Source organism: Crocuta crocuta, unplaced genomic scaffold (genome assembly GCF_008692635.1).
Source record: "Crocuta crocuta isolate KB4526 unplaced genomic scaffold, BGI_CrCroc_1.0 scaffold113, whole genome shotgun sequence".
Taxonomy (NCBI): domain Eukaryota; kingdom Metazoa; phylum Chordata; class Mammalia; order Carnivora; family Hyaenidae; genus Crocuta; species Crocuta crocuta.
In genome coordinates, this window is record NW_027530368.1 from 1,199,091 (window position 1) to 1,216,673 (window position 17,583).

At 36.9% G+C, this 17,583-nt stretch overlaps 1 protein-coding gene across 1 annotated transcript in view; it reads left to right on the forward strand.

The window, feature by feature from the left end:
• M1AP (meiosis 1 associated protein) overlaps positions 1-17,583 on the forward strand; it is a 71,291-nt gene that overhangs the window by 22,185 nt on the left and 31,523 nt on the right. The window contains exons 3-4 of the mRNA XM_077766224.1: positions 4,209-4,394; positions 5,867-6,035. Coding sequence (XP_077622350.1) covers positions 4,209-4,394; positions 5,867-6,035 — 355 coding nt within the window. The remainder of the gene's footprint in view (positions 1-4,208; positions 4,395-5,866; positions 6,036-17,583) is intronic.

Sequence of the window (17,583 nt, forward strand, 5' to 3'; positions counted from 1 at the left end):
AAATTTGGGGTGCCTGGGTGGCTCGGTCAGTTAAGCATCTGACTCTTGATTTTGTCTCAGGTCATGATCCCATGGTTCCTGAGTTTGAGCTGCACACTGGGCTCTATGCTGACAGCAAGGAGCCTGCTTAGGGGTTATCTCTCTTCCTCTCTCTCTGCCCCTCATCTGCTTGCATGCACTCTCTCTGTCTCTCAAAAATAAATAAACATTTAAAAAATTTTTTGATTCTTAAGTGTTTATTTATTTTTGAGAGACAGCATGAGGAGGGGAGGGGCAGAGAGAGAGAGATATAGAATCTGAAGCAGACTCCAAGCTCCAAGATGTCAGCACAGAGCCCAACACAGGGCTTGAACTCTCAGGAACCACAAGATTATGACCTGAGCTGAAGTCAGATGCTTAACCAACTGAGCCACCTAGGTGCCCCCTCCAAAAAAAAAATTTTTTAAGAGAACTTCAGGCCAATATCTGATGAACATGGATGCAAAAATTCACAATAAAAAACTAGCAAATTCAATCCAACAGTACATTAAAAGAATCATTCACCATGACCACGTGGGATTTATTCTTGGGCTGGAAGCATGGTTCAATATTGGCAAATCAATCAACAAGATACACCACATTAATAAAAGAAGGAATAAAAATCATATGATCCTTTCAATAGATTCAGAAAAATCATTTGACAAAGTACAACATCCATTCATGATAAAAACCCTCAACAAAGTAGGGCTAGAGGGAACACATCTCAAAAAATAAAGGCCATATATGAAAAATCCACAGCTAATAATCTCAGTGGGGAAAAGCTGAGATCTTTTCTTTTATGGTCAGAAGCAAGACAGGGATGTCCACTCTCACCACTGTTCTTTAACATAGTTCTGGAAGTCCTGACTTCAGCATTTTGACAACTAAATAAAAAGCTTAAAAATTGGCAAGGAAGAAATCAAACTTGCACTATTTACAGATGACATGATACTCTATATAGAAAACCCAAAATACTTACCAAAATACTGCCAGAACTGATACACAAATTTAATAAAGTTGCAGGATACAACGTATCAAAATCGCACATATCAATTTCAACATACCAAAATCTGTTGCATTTCAATACACATAATGAAGCAGCAGAAAGAGAAATCAAGGAATCAATCCCATTTGATTGAAATCAAGTGCAATCAATCCTAATTACACCAAAAATCATAAGATACCTAGGAACAAATCTAACCAAAGAGATAAAACGATCTGTGCTCTGAAAACTATAACCCGCTGATGAAATAAATTAAAGATGACAGAAAGCAATGGAAAGACATTATATACTCATGGATTGGAAGAACAAATATTGTTAAAATGCCTATATTACCCAAAGCAATCTACATATTTAATGCAGTCCCTAACAAAATACCACTAGTATTTTTCACAGAGCTAAAACAAGCAGTGTTAAAATTCTATGGAACCACAAAACACCCCAAATAGCCAAAGCAATCTTAAAAAGAAAGGAAAAGCTGGAGGTATCACAATTTCAGACTTCAAGTTATATTATAAACTTGTAGTGATCAAGACAGTATGGTACTGGCTCAAAAACAAACACATGGATCAATGAAATAGAATAGAAAACTCATAAATGAACCCACAACTATATGGACAATTAATCTTCAACAAAGTTGGAAAGACTATGCAATGGAAAAAAGATAGTCTCTTCAACAAATAGTGTTGGGAAAACTGGATAGCAACATGCAAAAGAATGAAACTGGACCACTCTCTTATACCATACACAAAAATAAATTCAAAATGGATGAAACACCTAAATGTGAGTCAAGGAACCATCAAAATCCTGGAGGAGAACACAGGCAGTAACCTTTTTGACATTGGCTGTAACAATTTCTTACTCGATATGTCTCCTGAAACAAGGGAAGCAAAAGGAAAAATAAACTACTGGGACTTCATCAAAATAAAAACCTTCTGCACAGTAAAGGAAACAATCAGCAAAACTAAAAGGTAGCCTCTGGAGTGGGAGAAGATATTTGCAAATTGCATATCTGGTAAAGGGTTAGTATCCAAAATCTATAATGAACTTATTAACAAACTCAACACCCAAAAAACAATGGGCAGAAGTTAAGCATTGGGCAAAAGACATGAATAAGCACTTTTCCAAAGAAGACATACAGGTGGCTTACATAACATGAAAAAATTTTCAACATCACTCATCATGGAAATACAAATCAAAACTACAATGATATATCACCTTGCACCAGTCAGAATAGCTAAAATGAATAACGCAGGAAACAATAGGTGTTGGCGAGGATGCCCAGAAAGGGAAACCCACTTACACTGTTGGTGGTAATGCAAACTGGTGCATCCAATCTGGAAAACAGTATGGAGGTTCCTCAAAAAGTTAAAAATAGAACTACAATCCATCAATAGCTCTACCAAGTATTTACTCAAAAATGCAGATTTAAAGGGATGCATGCACCCCTATGTTTATAGCAGCAGTATCAACAATAGCCAAACTATGGAAAGAACCCAAATGTCCATTGACTGATGAATGGATAGAGAAGATGTGGTATATATATTATATATAATGGAATATTACTCAGCCATCAAAAAGAATGACATCTTGCTATTTGCAACAGTGTGGATGGAGCTAGAGATTATTATGCTAAGTGAAATTAAGTCAGAAAAAGATAAATACCATGATTTCACTTATATGTGGAAAATAAGAAACAAAACAGGTAAACATAGTGGGGGAAAAAGAGAGAGGCAAACCATAAAAGAGACTTTTAACCATAAAGAACAAACTGAGGGTTGCTGGAGGGATGGTGGGAGGGGGGTTGGGAGAGTTAAACAGGTGATGGGGATAAAGGAGGGCACTTGTGATGAGCATGGGTGTTATATTAAGTGATGAATCACTAAATTCGACTCTGAAACTAATATTACACTACATGTTAACTAAAATTTAAGTAAAAACTTGAAATGAATGAATGAATGAATGAATGAGGGTATCATTCATCAGATTCTTTTAGGGGGTACATGAAAAGAAATTCTTGAAGGCCCCTAGTCTATACCTATGGTCTCATTTGTTCTCTTTGCTTTCTTGACTAGGTTTTTTATCTTCCTATTTAAATTGCAAGCTCTTTTTGTATAAGCATTACATCCTATTTCTTGTGTTTTTCCCAGAAACTCAGGGAGAGGAACATATAGCAAAGTAAGCAGCTGTGGAATTGAGTGAAGGAGGGGTTGACTTAAGCAGTCTTTGCTTAAGTATTGCAGTATTGCAGCTCATGCTTATAAATTTTATGTGCATTTTGCAAATATTGCCCAGTTCTGCTCTTTTTCAGGAAGGTTTCGTCATGCCAAATATAATTTTTCTCCACCTAAGAATTAAATCTGGCCATGTGTAATAACATGGATGGAACTTGAGGGTGTTATGCTGAGCAAAATAAGTCAGGNAATGTAAGGATTAAAAATAATAATATAATAATAATAATTTTTCTCCACCCAGCACCCACCTGCTATTGATGCTTGGAATTTAAATAGTGTCACAAATTTTCATCCCACATTTATTCACAATGTATATACATCCTTAGGAGAGGTAACATTGATCTAGAATCACATTATATTAAGTTTCTTCCCGATAGCAACTTTTTATAAAAGGAGGGTGAGGAGAACCAAGAGGTTTACCTGTTGGCTCCTTGAGCTGATTGCAGGCTGAGCCAAGCATCTCTTCTTTACCAAAGTGATCCTGAGGAGCAGACTGGATAGGACCTTATCAGTTCTGAAATGATCAACCACATCAGAATCCTCATTTCTGGGAAGTAGAGAGGCTCCCAGTGCCTAAACTGACTAAGAAATGAAAATAATGTTTAAGAGTGACCCTGCTAGGCCTCCAGTTTGTAGACCACCCCAAAGTAAAACTCACCAGTCACAACTAAACTTTCCTTTGGGCGAGTGAATGAGTTCCAACACTTCCTTTCCTATTTCTGATAACTCCACATAATCAAAGCCCTTTGGCTACAAATTTTCTTTCCTCTGGTGTATGGAAGACTTTAGTGCAGTGCCTAGAGCATAGTAGGCATGGAGTAGATATTGGTCAAATAAGCAGGTTTTCAGGAAGGGAAGGGACCCCTGAGGAGTAATTGATAATTAAGTTAGACTGCCAATTAATCTGGAACCTAGGTCACTAAAGATGTTCATCTTTGGTTCATTTTTCTCTGCAGCAAGTGAAAGGGAACTTTGCTAGGCTGCAGACTTGCATCTCAGAACTCCGCACGTTGCAGCAAGAAGGCTGTTTCAAAGCACACAGCACTTCTCTGCAGCTGGCAGTAGAGGATGGGCTCCAGCAGTTCAAACAGTACACCAGACATGTGACCACAGGTGCAGCTCTGAGCTACACTTCCCTGGAGGTAAGAGATACTGGCCTTAAGACTTTATGCCCATTTCAGTCCATCTAGATGCTTCATTATTTATCATCCTCATTATTTTTCCCTGTTTCGTACACTTTGAAGGTAATTTTCAAGGCTAGATTTTCATCTCCCTGCAGGCAGAGAAATGATTCCATTTTTCCTATATAGCCTGTACAATTCTTAATACAGAATTAGGCATAGAGAGGGATGCTAAAAATATGGGCTGACATGAATTATAATGAAAACTGAAATCAAAATAAAATCTGAATATGCCATCTGCCTCTGGATTGTTGGAACTTATGAAGCAATTGCTAAACTGGCTATATCAGTATCTATATTTACTGGGCATCCTTAAAAATTTACAATTGATAGGATACTTGGGCGGCTCAGTGGGTTAAGCATCCATCTCTTCCTCTCAGCTCAGGTCTTGATCTGAGGTCATGAGTTCAAGCCCTGCATTGGGCTCTGCTGGGTGGGAAGCCTACTTTAAAAAGGGGAGGGGGGGGGATTTACAATTGTTCTTAATCAAATCTTGGCATCTAATTGAGTAAATTTTCTTAGAGTTAACAAATGTGCAAATTTAAAGACTGCTAAAATTATGGTACAAACTAAGACAATCTTAAAAATATGTAAGTAAGCCATGCCTCGATACTCCAGTGGGTGTGTGAGTGACTGTGAGTTAAAAACACATTCAGTCTCCAGAAACCTCAAGCATCAAACAGATGAGTTTAAAAAATAACTTCTTTTATCTGCCTCCTTCTTCATTAATCAAAAATGTCTACACACCAAAAAAAGTCCAAGTACAAAAGAGAATTGCATATATTTAATATTTGCTTTCCAGATTTTCAAATTCAAGACAAAACTGCTAATGAAAATATATAGTATGTTCATTCAGGTGGAATAAAATATTCACATTATATACAAACACCTCAATATTCTTTTAGGTTAGATATACTGATCAAAAGTGAGTACATTTTAGAGTTGAGAGCAAGAAAAACAGTTCACCTGAATCCAGGTTGAACAAGAAGAGAAGTCCATGTGGAAGCACCACCATGAGAAAGAAGCATTGAGACTCTCTGATATTTAATACACGCTTAGTGAGTGGAATTCAAAGATTTTCTTTCCTTTGTCGCCTTTGAACATTAATTCATTTTGAGCATGAGAGACACTGCCAGTGCTTCAAGCAATCTTAAAAAACTAAAGCAGGGACGACTTCTCACTTGTCACTTTCTGGGGTAGGCCCCGCCTGTTTGGAAGGGCCCTGTGAGGATTTGTCCCACCAGACCTCTCCCACCACAATCTGTCAAATGAAATTTGATTCTTAAGTTACCATGAAACCCTCTTCTTTGCCTTAAAGACAAAAGCCACCACCAAAGTCTTCTGCTGTGTTTATCCTTCAGATGTAATCTGTTATGTTCTTCATTCTGTACAGCAGGGAAAATAGACACGTTGATTCTTGGATTTATTTCCAGATTACTGTTCTGACTTCCCAGCCTGGAAAAGAAGTGGTCAAACAACTGGAGGAAGGATTGAAAGATACAGACCTTGTACGGGTCAGGAGACTTCAGGTGGTTGAGATCACAAAGGGAGTCCTAGAGTGTCCGGACTCAGTATCCCCTGTTGAAGAGTCTAGCAGCGATGGTAAGAATTAAAGGAAAAGGTAAAAAGAATTTTAATGAGTAGTCAAGAAGATTATTTTCCATGGTCTTTTTGTTCTTCAATGAAAAGAAGCTAACAGATTTCACTATAGTTCAGACAGGTGTTTCTAGGTGTATATATAGACCTATATATATAAAATATATATTAAGTGCACATTTACTATTTTAATGGGATCATGACATATGTAATACTCTATAACCTTCTTTGTGTGTTGGACAGCTATATATGTTAGTATATATAGATTTGTCTTATTTTTTACTGGCTGCATGATTTTGTGTGTGTGGATGGAGTATAGTCAGGCCATCATAGTTCCTTAGGCCACCAGAGTCCCACTAGTAGGTTCTCAAACTGAATCTGAGAAAGAAGCTATTTTTCCGTCTCTTTGGCCATGGATGCAGGCATGGACTATGTCCTTTTCTCTCTTAAGTGACTGTATCCAGAAAGAATTTACTATATCTCTAGTGGCACAGAGCTCAGAGTACTCTCTACATAGTGCCTTTATTTAGAATAGTTAGTGAGTAGAGCTGTATAGAAGAGATTTGACATTCAGGCAAGAATTTTTCTGCCTTGTGTCACTGCTGTTGATTCTTCCAGTAACTTCCTATTTGCTTATAAATAATACATCATTCCATAAATTGCTTGTAATTCCTCTTCGTGGGCTAAGTGTATGTATGGTTCGTAGCTTGAAATCTTCCCAGTTTGCCTGTACTTTCCTCATAATTAATTCTTTTTATTCCATTGATGTTTGCCTCATCTTGGTGTCCTTATGGAGAGATTAGGAAAAGCAACTTCTCTCATTCTCAAAAGGATGAGTGCTCTGAAATCAGGTTGCCTGAGTCTTAATTACAGTTCTCTCACTTACTAGCTATGTAACTTTGGGCAAGGTACTTAGTGTCTAAGCCCTAGTTATTAATCCCTTCCCTATGCAGTAGCTGTGGGGATTAAATGAGATCATGTGTATTAATTACTTAGTATATAATAAATGTTGAGTAAAAATTAGCTAATCTTGTTAATAGTTTTGAAAATGTTTGCATGTAGGCGGTTTAATATTTCTGAGATTTGTTTTTAATGGCCGGGTCCCAAGTAGACTGTAAGGTACTTGAGGATAAGACTGTGTCTAATGTCTAACCATCACCAGCATATATCATTCTGCCTGGCACATAGAAGATCCTCAATAAATGTTTCTTGAAAAAATAAGTGAATAATGGGGGGAAAAATGATTTCGAACAGGTGATGGTCACTGTCTCTGACATCAACTCAAATAGTCAGGTTCATATCTTAAACACTCAGAGCTTCCCTTTGTAGCCCATGAATATCATAAATTAATTAAACATTTCTTAAGTCTATTTACATTTTTTAACTCTGGTAACCATGATCATCAATTAAATAAAAAGTGGCTATACTCCACTTTTGGAGAAGGAGACAGGTTACAGGGAAATGTTGATATTGCAGATTTGTTTAAAAAAGTAACTATGAGAATAAGTCCTTCAATTAGTCTAAATTCTGCCTCCAAGAGTGCAGTCCTGCACACTGAAAACTAATTGTAAAGATGACTCACAGACTGCAAGGTCCAGAATCGTCAAGATAACAATGAACTTAGAGATTAAGAAAGTAGGGGTGTCTGGGTGGCTCAGTTGGTCGAGTGTCCAACTTTGGTTCAGGTCATAATATCATGATTCATGAGTTCAAACCCCCATTTAGCTCTGCTGTCAGCATGGAACTTGCTTCAGATCCTCTGTCCTCCTCTCTCTCTGCCCCTCCCAGATTGTGCTCTCTCTCTCTCTCAAAACTGAATAAACATTAAAAAAAAGAAATGAAATATTATACATTATATAATTATATATAAATATATAAATATAATAAATATATAATTATATAATGTATATATTATACATTATAAAACTTTTTTATTTTATTAAAAAAATTGTTTAGAGGCTCCTGGGTGGCTCAGTCAGTTAAGCATCTGACTTGGCTCAGGTCATGATCTCGGGGTTCATGAGTTCAAGCTCCACCTTGGGCTCTGTGTTGACAGCTCAGAGCCTAGAGTTTGTTTTAGATTCTGTGTTTCCCTCTATCTGGCCCTCCAGCGCTCATGCTCTGTCTCTGTTTATTCATTTTTGAGAGTGAGAGAGACAGCATGGGAATGGGGAAGAGGCAGAGAGAGGGAGACACAGACTCTGAAGCAGGCTGCGGGCTCTGAGCTGTCAGTCAGCACAGAGCTGGACATGGGGCTCGAACTCATGACCCATGAGATCTTGACTTGAGCTGAAATCGGTGGCTTAACCGACTGAGCCACCCAGGTGCCACATTTTAGAACGGTTTTAACAAAATCTAAAAGGAAGAGATTAACTTTAAATCACATTCATATCAGTTAACTTTTTTTTTAATGTTCAGACTGTATAGCCAATTATATATTTTCTTGCAACCACATGAGTGGTACTTCCTTTCAGCTGTGCTTGAATGGTCTAACTTGTTTCTTTTTTCTTTGTTTTAAAATTTAGCTGAAAGATCCAGCCTAGCTCTCTTTGTAGTAGCTTTTATCTGGTCATTTTAATGTTTTTTAAGTTATAAGTTGTACAAATTTAAACATTGCAGGAGTATAATATAGATGGTTCAGAAGGACCCAAAATTCTGCTTTCCAGAGATAACCACCATCAGCAGTGTGGGTACATTCTGCTGAATCATTCTCCTTACACATATGTGAACATAGGCATATATGTAACATTATTAATACTTTCACAAAAATGTAACTATATTCTGTCTGCATTTTTATTTTTTCATTTCACTAATTATCTAATAATTTTTTCCATATTGGTACATATTCCTTTTTAGTAGCTGTGAGGCATTTTACTACATAAATTAATCACTATTTATTTAACCATCCAATTGGATTTTTACATTTTGCTGAAGAACTGTGTGACTTCAACAAGTTATTTAAACATTCTATTCCACAATTTTTCATTTACAAAATAGGGTTAATAAGAGTAGCTGCCTCATAGGGCTTATATGAGGATTAAATATACCTTGCAATGTGTGTAAAGCACATAGAACAGTGCCTGTCACGTTAGCAGTAAATACATGTTATCTGTTGATATTAATAGTAGTAATAGTAGAACCTTTTTATATATGCCTTTTAACTGAGAACATTTCAAGATCTAATAATTTTTTATTGAAAAAGAATATATGATCATAAAATAATTTTTGAATTTAAAACCATTCATAATCCCACTACCCCATTACACTGATTTTATATTTGCACATTGTTTCTCAGTTTCCACAATCATGTTTAGATTACATAATTGTTTTTTTGTGTTTGTTTTTTTTTAAGTAGGCTCCATGGCCCAGTGTGGGACTTAAACTCAGGACCCTGAGATCAAGAGTCACATGTTTTGCTGACTAAGCCAGCCAGGTGTCCCTAGGTTACATTGTTATAATTCATGTATTTGGTATTTTGTTTTCATATAAAAAAATCATAAAACATTTCCAACAGTTTTTGTGGCCTTTCTTTTCTGTTATTTATCCATTTTGTTCCTCTTTTGCTCTCAAAAGAGGACTAGGAAGTGTTGACCTATGAAATAGAGATATGAGGAGGTATACCTCTGACAGGGGAAGTGGCAGACTTTTTTATCTTTACATACCCTCTTTGCATGTAAACCAACCCTGCTTGTTAGAGCAGATCCCTCATACTGGATCTTGATCATAAATTTAGGATCTAAGAAAGCCTAGCAATTCTAGCAGCCAAAGTTAACCCCATAAAACAACTGTCAATGGAGGAAATAATGCTGCTAGCTTGTCTCATTTTTAAGTAAGTTCTGAGCCTCAAGGAAAAGATACATGAACTAAAAGCCACATTCTCTTAACCTACTCTAACTTCTGTTTATGGATCATAATAGTAGCAACATTTTATTAAACACTGTCCAAATACTTTCTGTTCTAAATAGTTTCCACATGTTATCTTATTAATTCTCATGTATTTAGATGAAGAAACTAAAGCATAGTTTCTTGTCCAGATTAACTTTCCCAAGGTTTCTTAGTTAAGAGATAGAGCAGGGATTCAAGTTTAAGCAGTCTGACTCCAAATCTCACATACTTAAAGCATTCTCTTTATTGCCTTAGTTGAAAAGAGCAATGGAAATAATCAACAATTCAAAAGTTGGCTCTTTGAAAAAACTGATAAACAGAGAATCCTCTGGTGATTCTAATTAAGGGAAAAGAGAAAGAAGGAGGCACAAGAAACTATGTTAGGATTCGGAAAAGGGCATATAACTGGAGATAGAACTATGAATTCGAACATTTACACAGAAATTGACACATTCCTAAAAATATACCAAATTTGACTCACAAATAAAACATTGGAATGGTGGGGCACCTGGGTGGCTCAGTCAGTTGAGCGTCCGACTTCAGCTCAGGTCATGATCTCACGGTTTGNCTTTTAAACATTGGAATGGTACCAATCTTAGATAGCTTTACAGTTAAGTTATATCAAGCTTTCAAGGAACAGATCAGTCCAATCTTATACAAATTCTTCAAGAAGTGAAAGGAGGAAGGAAGGAAGAAGGGAGGGAGGGAGAGAGAAAAGGAGGGAGGGAGGGAAGAAGGAAGGGAGGGAGGGAAGGAAGGAAGGAAAGGGGAAGGAGAAGGGAGGGAGAGAGGGAAAAAGAAACAAGAAAATAACCCCCCAATCTCAAAAGACACCATGTTGAAAGTGATAAGATAAATCATAACTATATTTCTAACTCTTATGACCAATAAAGAGTTGGTATCCAGAATAAAGAACTTTTTTAAAACTTTCTTTTTAATGTTTATTTATTTTTGAGAGAGAAAGAAAGAGCGCTAGCACAGGGAGGGACAGAGAGAGACAGAGACACAGAATCATAAGCAGGCTCCAGGCTCTGGCCTGTCAGCACAGAGCAAGATGCCCACCTCAAACCCACAAACTGTGAGATCATGACCTGAGCCGAAGTCAGACACTTAACCAGCTGAGCCATGCAGGCACCCCAGAATAAAGAACTTTTTTAAAAATCCAAATTTGAAGTGAGCAAAAGATCTGAACAGGCATTTCACAGAAAAAGAAATGTTGGTAGCAAATTAATATAAGAAAATTTCTTATCCTAATTAGTAAGCAGGGAAGTACAAATTGAAATAATGATATACCATTTTATGCTCACTGGTTTGTAAACAATTAACAAGTCTCACTATAGTGTTGACAATAGCAGAGCAATAGAAACTCTCATAGGGGTGCCTGGGTGGCTTAGTCGGTTAAGCGTCCGACTTTCGCTTAGGTCATGATCTCGCGGTTCGTGGGTTCGAGCCCCCCGTCGGGCCCTGTGCTGACTGCCAGCCCAGAGCCTGGAGCCTGTTTCGGAGTCTGTGACTCCCTCTCGCTCTGAGCCTCCCCTGCTCACGCTGTCTCTCTCTCTCTCCCTCCTAGAAATAAATAAAACAGTTTAAAAAAAAAAATAGAAACTCTCATACACTGATAGAGTGTAAATTGGTACAGTTTGTCATTCTGTTGTAAAGTAACATTCACAATATCCTGTAACCCAGCAATTCTGTTCCTAGAATAATATCTCCAAAAGTTTCTACAAATGTGTACCCAGAAACACATACAGGAATGTGAATATTGACATTATTCAAAAAGCCCCAAAATTAGAAGCCACTCAAATGTCCATTGAATGAGGAATGAATAAATATTATAAGGGGTATTCACAAAGTGGAATATCATAGAGTTATGAAAATGAATGAACCATAGCTACATACAACATGAATGAATCTTCTCAATATTGAGGGAAAAAGCAGATAACAAGGATATAAAATATGATACCTCTTTATAAAGCTCAATCAAAATTAAATAATAAAGTATTTGTCTAAAATAAAACTACTTTTAAAACAAAAGAAATGATAAACAAAAATCAGTGTGGCAAGGTGTCCCTTGGAAGAGATCAGAAAAAAGCATACAGATACCTTAGTAGTATTGTTGATGTTCTACATCTTAAGTAGAATAAAGGAATCATGAGTGTTCCTTTTGCTGTTATGCTTGTAGCTTAAATATGTGTTGCATGTGTTCATTTGCATATAATAAAAATTTTATAACAGCCTTCTAAAGAATGGCTAAGTAATAAATATGCCAAAATTAAAATGGCCAGTATGATCAATGCACTTTGGCATCCAGGGGGGCGTTTGTCAAGATTGACAGCAGTGCACTTACTGGGTATGTTAGTCTTTCAGCCAGTTACAAATCAACCTAATGATGCTGTCAGCCAGCCTACATTTCTCAGCCTTGTACACAAGGATATCAGGTTCCCTTTCTAAGTGCTCACAAACCATCTGGTTAGTATTTCCTCTAGACTTTGCTAGGGGATCAATGTCTGCTCTTTGGGAAAGGTATTTTATCCATATGTGTTCTCAGGAAACACCAAATGTTAACAACCCAAACACAGAAGATAAAGATTCATTGCTTTCTAAAGGATTCCAGAAAAAAGTAAAAACAAAAACAAAAAGCCTGTCTTAAGCTTCATGCTTCAGTGCACTTGTCAAACTCCACATATTGATTGTTTTCCCCTTTCAGGGTCTTGGAAAATGAACCAGAAAATGCAGCTGTTCATCGAGTTTGCCTTTGATAACCACATTAAAGTCATTTCCCTGTGGTGTTAAGGCTAAATTAGAACCATTGTTGTATTTATTACCTAAAGATTTTTAATACAGAGAGACATCAGCTTATTTCATTAACAGAAGCCGTGGTCTCAGAAAAATGTCAGTTCCTCCCTTTTTTTAAATTGAATTAAAGAATTTTTTTAGAGTTCAGCAGAAAATCTAAAGTTATTTGAAAATTGAAATTTAAAAAATTTCCTCAACAAGCTTATAAAAGAATAATTTACATACTGTACACTGTATCCATTCAAAGTGCACAATTCAGTGAGTTATGACAGTTCTATATGCCCACAAATCATCACCCCAATCAAAATACAGAACATTTCTATCATCTCTGAAAGATTCCTTTTGCCCCTTTATCCTTTCCTCCCTCATTCCCTAGAATATTCCACTGATGGGCTTTTTGTCTAAAGGTTAGTTTGCATTCTATACTAATAGAATCATACAGTACATACTTCTTTTGTGTCTGACTTTTTTCTTTCATATTTTGAGACTAATCCATGTTGTTGTTTATACCAGTAGTTAGTTTCTTTTTATTGCTGACTAGTAGTATATTGTACGAATATGCCACATTTTGTTTAACCATTCACCTGGTAAAGGATGTTTCAGCTATTTCCAATTTTTGACTGTTGTGACTAAAGCTGTTCCAGATATCCATAAACAAATCTTTGTATGGATATGTTTTTATTTTTCTTAGGTCTTACTGTGTTTATGGTTCATCCCTTTTCATCCATTTGTTTCAACCCATTTGTGTCTTTATACTTAATGTGTATCTCTTATAGACAGCATGTAATTGGGTCTTGCTTTTATACATTCTGCTAATCTCCACCTTTTATTTGGACTACATAGTCCTTAACATTTACCCTAAGTATTGATATGGTAGCATTTAGGTATACTGTTTTATTTTTTTGTTTGTCTTCTCTGGGTTTTATTCACCTTTCCCCTGCTTTCCCACTTTTTTTAGATTATTAAATACATTTAGACTTCTGTTTTATCTATTGTCATTTAGCTATACTTCCTTGCATTACGTATTAGTGGCTTCTCTAGGGATTATGTTGTAATCCTTAACTTTTCACAGTCTACATAGAGTGAATATAGTATGACTTCACATAAAATAAAGAAGCCTCAAGATTACAGTACTTTAGGGGTGCCTGACTGGCTCTGGCAGTGGACCACGCAACTCTTGATCTCAAGGTTGTGAGTTTAGCCCCACGTTGGGTGTAGAGGTCACTTAAAAAAGTAATAAAAGAGGGGTGGCTGGGTGGCTCGATTGATGAACTGAATGACTTTGTCTCAAGTCATGATCTCACAGTTTGTGAGTTCAAGCCTTGTGTTGGGCTCTATGCTCAGAGCCTGGAGCCTGCCTTCAGATTCTGTGTCTCCCTCTCTCTCTGTCCCTCCTGTGCTCATGCTCTGTCTCTCTCTCAAAAATAAATAAAATATTTTTAAAATAAATAAATAAAATATTTTTTAAAATTTAATAATAAAATAAAACATTTTATTTTATTAAATGTAAATGTAGAAATCTTACAGGGATTAAAAGATATTTTTAAACTTTTCTGCAGCATACTTAGAATTAATATAGTACCATTTCATGTAAAATACAGAAACCTTGCAACCATATAGGTCCATTTATCCCCTTCACAACACAGAGACACTCACGGTCTTTCATCTTATAGGTGTCATGTATATTACATCTACATTATAAATTACACAACACAGTATCAAAAATTATGTTTTAAACAATCATGTGTATTCTAAAGAAACTAAGAGGAAAAAAGTCTTTTATATTTACCATTTCCAGTGCTCTTCATTCATTCCTGAAGATCCAAGTCTCCTTTGTATATCATGTCCTTCAGGTGAAAGAAGCTTAATATTTCTTGTAGCTAGTTCTGATGGTAGCATATTCTCTTTGTTTGTTATTTACCTGAAAATGCATATTTCACCTTTATTCTTGAAGAGTATTTTCTTGTATATAGAATAATGAGTTGACAGGATATTTTTTCTTTCAGCACGTTAAAAATGTTGTTCTACTATCTTTTAGCCTTCCTGGTTTCTGATTAAAACTCTCAGTCATTAAATCACTTTCTCCAGTATATAAAGGATCATTTGGGGCGCCTGGGTGGCTTAGTCGGTTAAGCGTCCGACTTTCGCTTAGGTCATGATCTCGCGGTTCGTGGGTTCGAGCCCCGCGTCGGGCTCTGTGCTGACTGCCAGCTCGGAGCCTGGAGCCTGTTTCTGAGTCTGTATCTCCCTCTCTCTCTGACCCTCCCCTGCTCATGCTGTCTCTCTCTCTCCTAGAAATAAATAAAAATATTAAAAAAAAAAAGGATCATTTATCTGGAAGCTTTCAAGAACTTTCTCTTTATGTTTGTTTTCCAGCAGCTTTAAAATGATGTGACCAGGCACAGATTTCTTATTTAGGGTTCACTGAGCTGCTTGAATCTATAACCATTCTGTGCCCAATTCCAATTTGTGGGGGCAATTTCCCACAACAAGCAATTCTCCGACACCAGCTATATGTCCTACAACTTAACTCAATTCTAGCACTAGCCAGAGATAGCATCGGGTCCACAAATTAAAGGCTTTCTCTATCCCACAAGAATTTCGCACTTGCACACATGTGCACACATGCACATGCACACACCAGATACCAATCACAAGTCCAGGTTGTCACCCATGCCTCTGCCTGATCAGCTATAAATCAGAGGTTCCAACAACCACTTCCTTGGATTTGATTAATTTGCTAAAGTGGCTCATAGAACTCAGAGAAACATTTTAGTTCCTAGATTACCATTTTATTATAAAAGGGTAGAACTCAGGAACCCCCAATAAAAGAAATGCATAGAACAAAGTGTGTGAAAAGAGAATTAGAGCTCCCATGTCCTCTCCCAGTAAGTATACCACTCTCCCTAAATCTCCTCTTGTTCATTAACCCAGAAGCTATCTGAACAACGTCCTTTTAGGGGGTTTTATGGGGAATTCATTGCATAGGCACAGTTGATTAAATTATTGGCCGTTGGTAATTGATTCAACTTCCAGGTCCCTTTCCCCTCCCCAGAGGCCGCTGAGTGGAACTGAAAGTTCCAACCCCTTAATCACATGATGACTCCTCTGGCAACTAGACCCCATCCTTAGGTGCTTTCCAAAAGTTGCCTCATTCAATATAACAAAAGATACCTTCATTACTCTAGTCACTTAGGAAATTCCAAAGAGTTTAGGGGCTCTGTGCCAGAAATAGGACAAAGACCAAATATATATTTCTTATTATAAGTCACAGTATCACAACCTATAAATTTATATCCTTGACTCGATGTGGGAAACGTTCTGCCACCGTCTCTTTAGGTGTGTTTTCCATCTCATTCCCCTTTGTCTCTTTCTCTGGGACTCCAGTTACCTGCATGTTAAACATTTTTAAATTGTTTTACAGTTTTCCAAGCGTCTGTGGTTGGTTTTGTTTCGTTCGAACTTTTTTCTTTCTCTTTTTCAGATTATCTCCATTGACCTATCTTTAAGTTCACAGCCTCTCATCTCTCATCTCCACTCTGCTATTAAGCCCAGGCAGTGAATTTTTTTGTTCAATATTGTATTTTTTGGTTCTAAAATTTTCACATTATTCTTGTTCATATTTTCTATTTCCCTGTTGATATTTCCTATCTTTTCATTCATTATGAACATATTTTCCACTCCTCATTTTGCATAATTATAATTTATATATGTAATTATATAATTATTCTGCTTTAAAGTTTTTGATAAATCTGATAGCTTTCTCATCTCAGTGTTTACATCTGTTGATTGTATTTTCCTTTGAGATTGGGTCACATTTTCTAACTCTTTGTATCCCAAAAACATTTGGGTTGTATGTTGTGAATGTTGTTATAGGGACTCTGGATTCTACTATATAACTCTGGAAAGTGTTTGTTTGGGTAGATAATTAACTTTGTTAGATTCTAACTACAATCTGTTATGGCCTGCAGTAGTCAGGAACTCAGGTCTCATTTGCATTCTTTAACACTCAACTGTGAGCTGCTTTTAGTTTGCCCTGTACATGTGTGGTGCAAGTGTCCGCAAGGTGCCTGGACTGAGTTTTATACACACAATTTTGGGTTCTCTGGCTCTCTCCCTTGTTGGATTTTTCCTCACTATATGGAGGCTCTGTTTGCCCTAGGCTCCTTCCCCTGGTAAGGCCAGTGAAAGACAGAAGCCTTTCTATTGAAGTTTTAGCTGCTGTGCTAAGTTAACACTGTTATAACTGAGGCCACCCCCAGGGGAACTCATTCTTTGCTGGTCACTTACTCCCAAGTTTCAATTCCTCTTTGAAATCTACTTTTGTTCAATCTCCACAGCCCTTGGCTGTTAGTTTTATTTAAATCCATATCTAGAGTTTATAGCTGTTGTTTGTAAGAAAATCAGTTTGTAAGGTATTAGAACCCAACCAGCCTAGAAGTCCCTATTCACTGTTGATCAGTTTGGTTCTTTCTTTTTACCTCCTCGTCTATCTTCCATTCACTTCAATAAGCTCAAGTGCTCCATCATTTCTCTCTGTCTTTATGAGACTATAACTTAAAAGAAGTTATTCTGATTAAATCCCAACTGATCTCTCCACCTCCTTTCTCCTTCTCATCCCCTAGCACTTACAGATGCACATATCCCTGCTTTACTTGGCAAATGGTCTTTCTTATTTCCATGCAATCTTGGACAATCTGGCCACTTCCCCACCTGATATGGGCCCCATCATATACCTAGCACTGGAGCATTAGTTAGCATAATACAAAGATTGATTGGGGACAGAAATAGACCCAAGTGCAGATGTAAATTTGGTATAGGATAAAGGTCGCCTCTCAAATTACGAGTGCAAAGATGTACTTATACCAGAAGT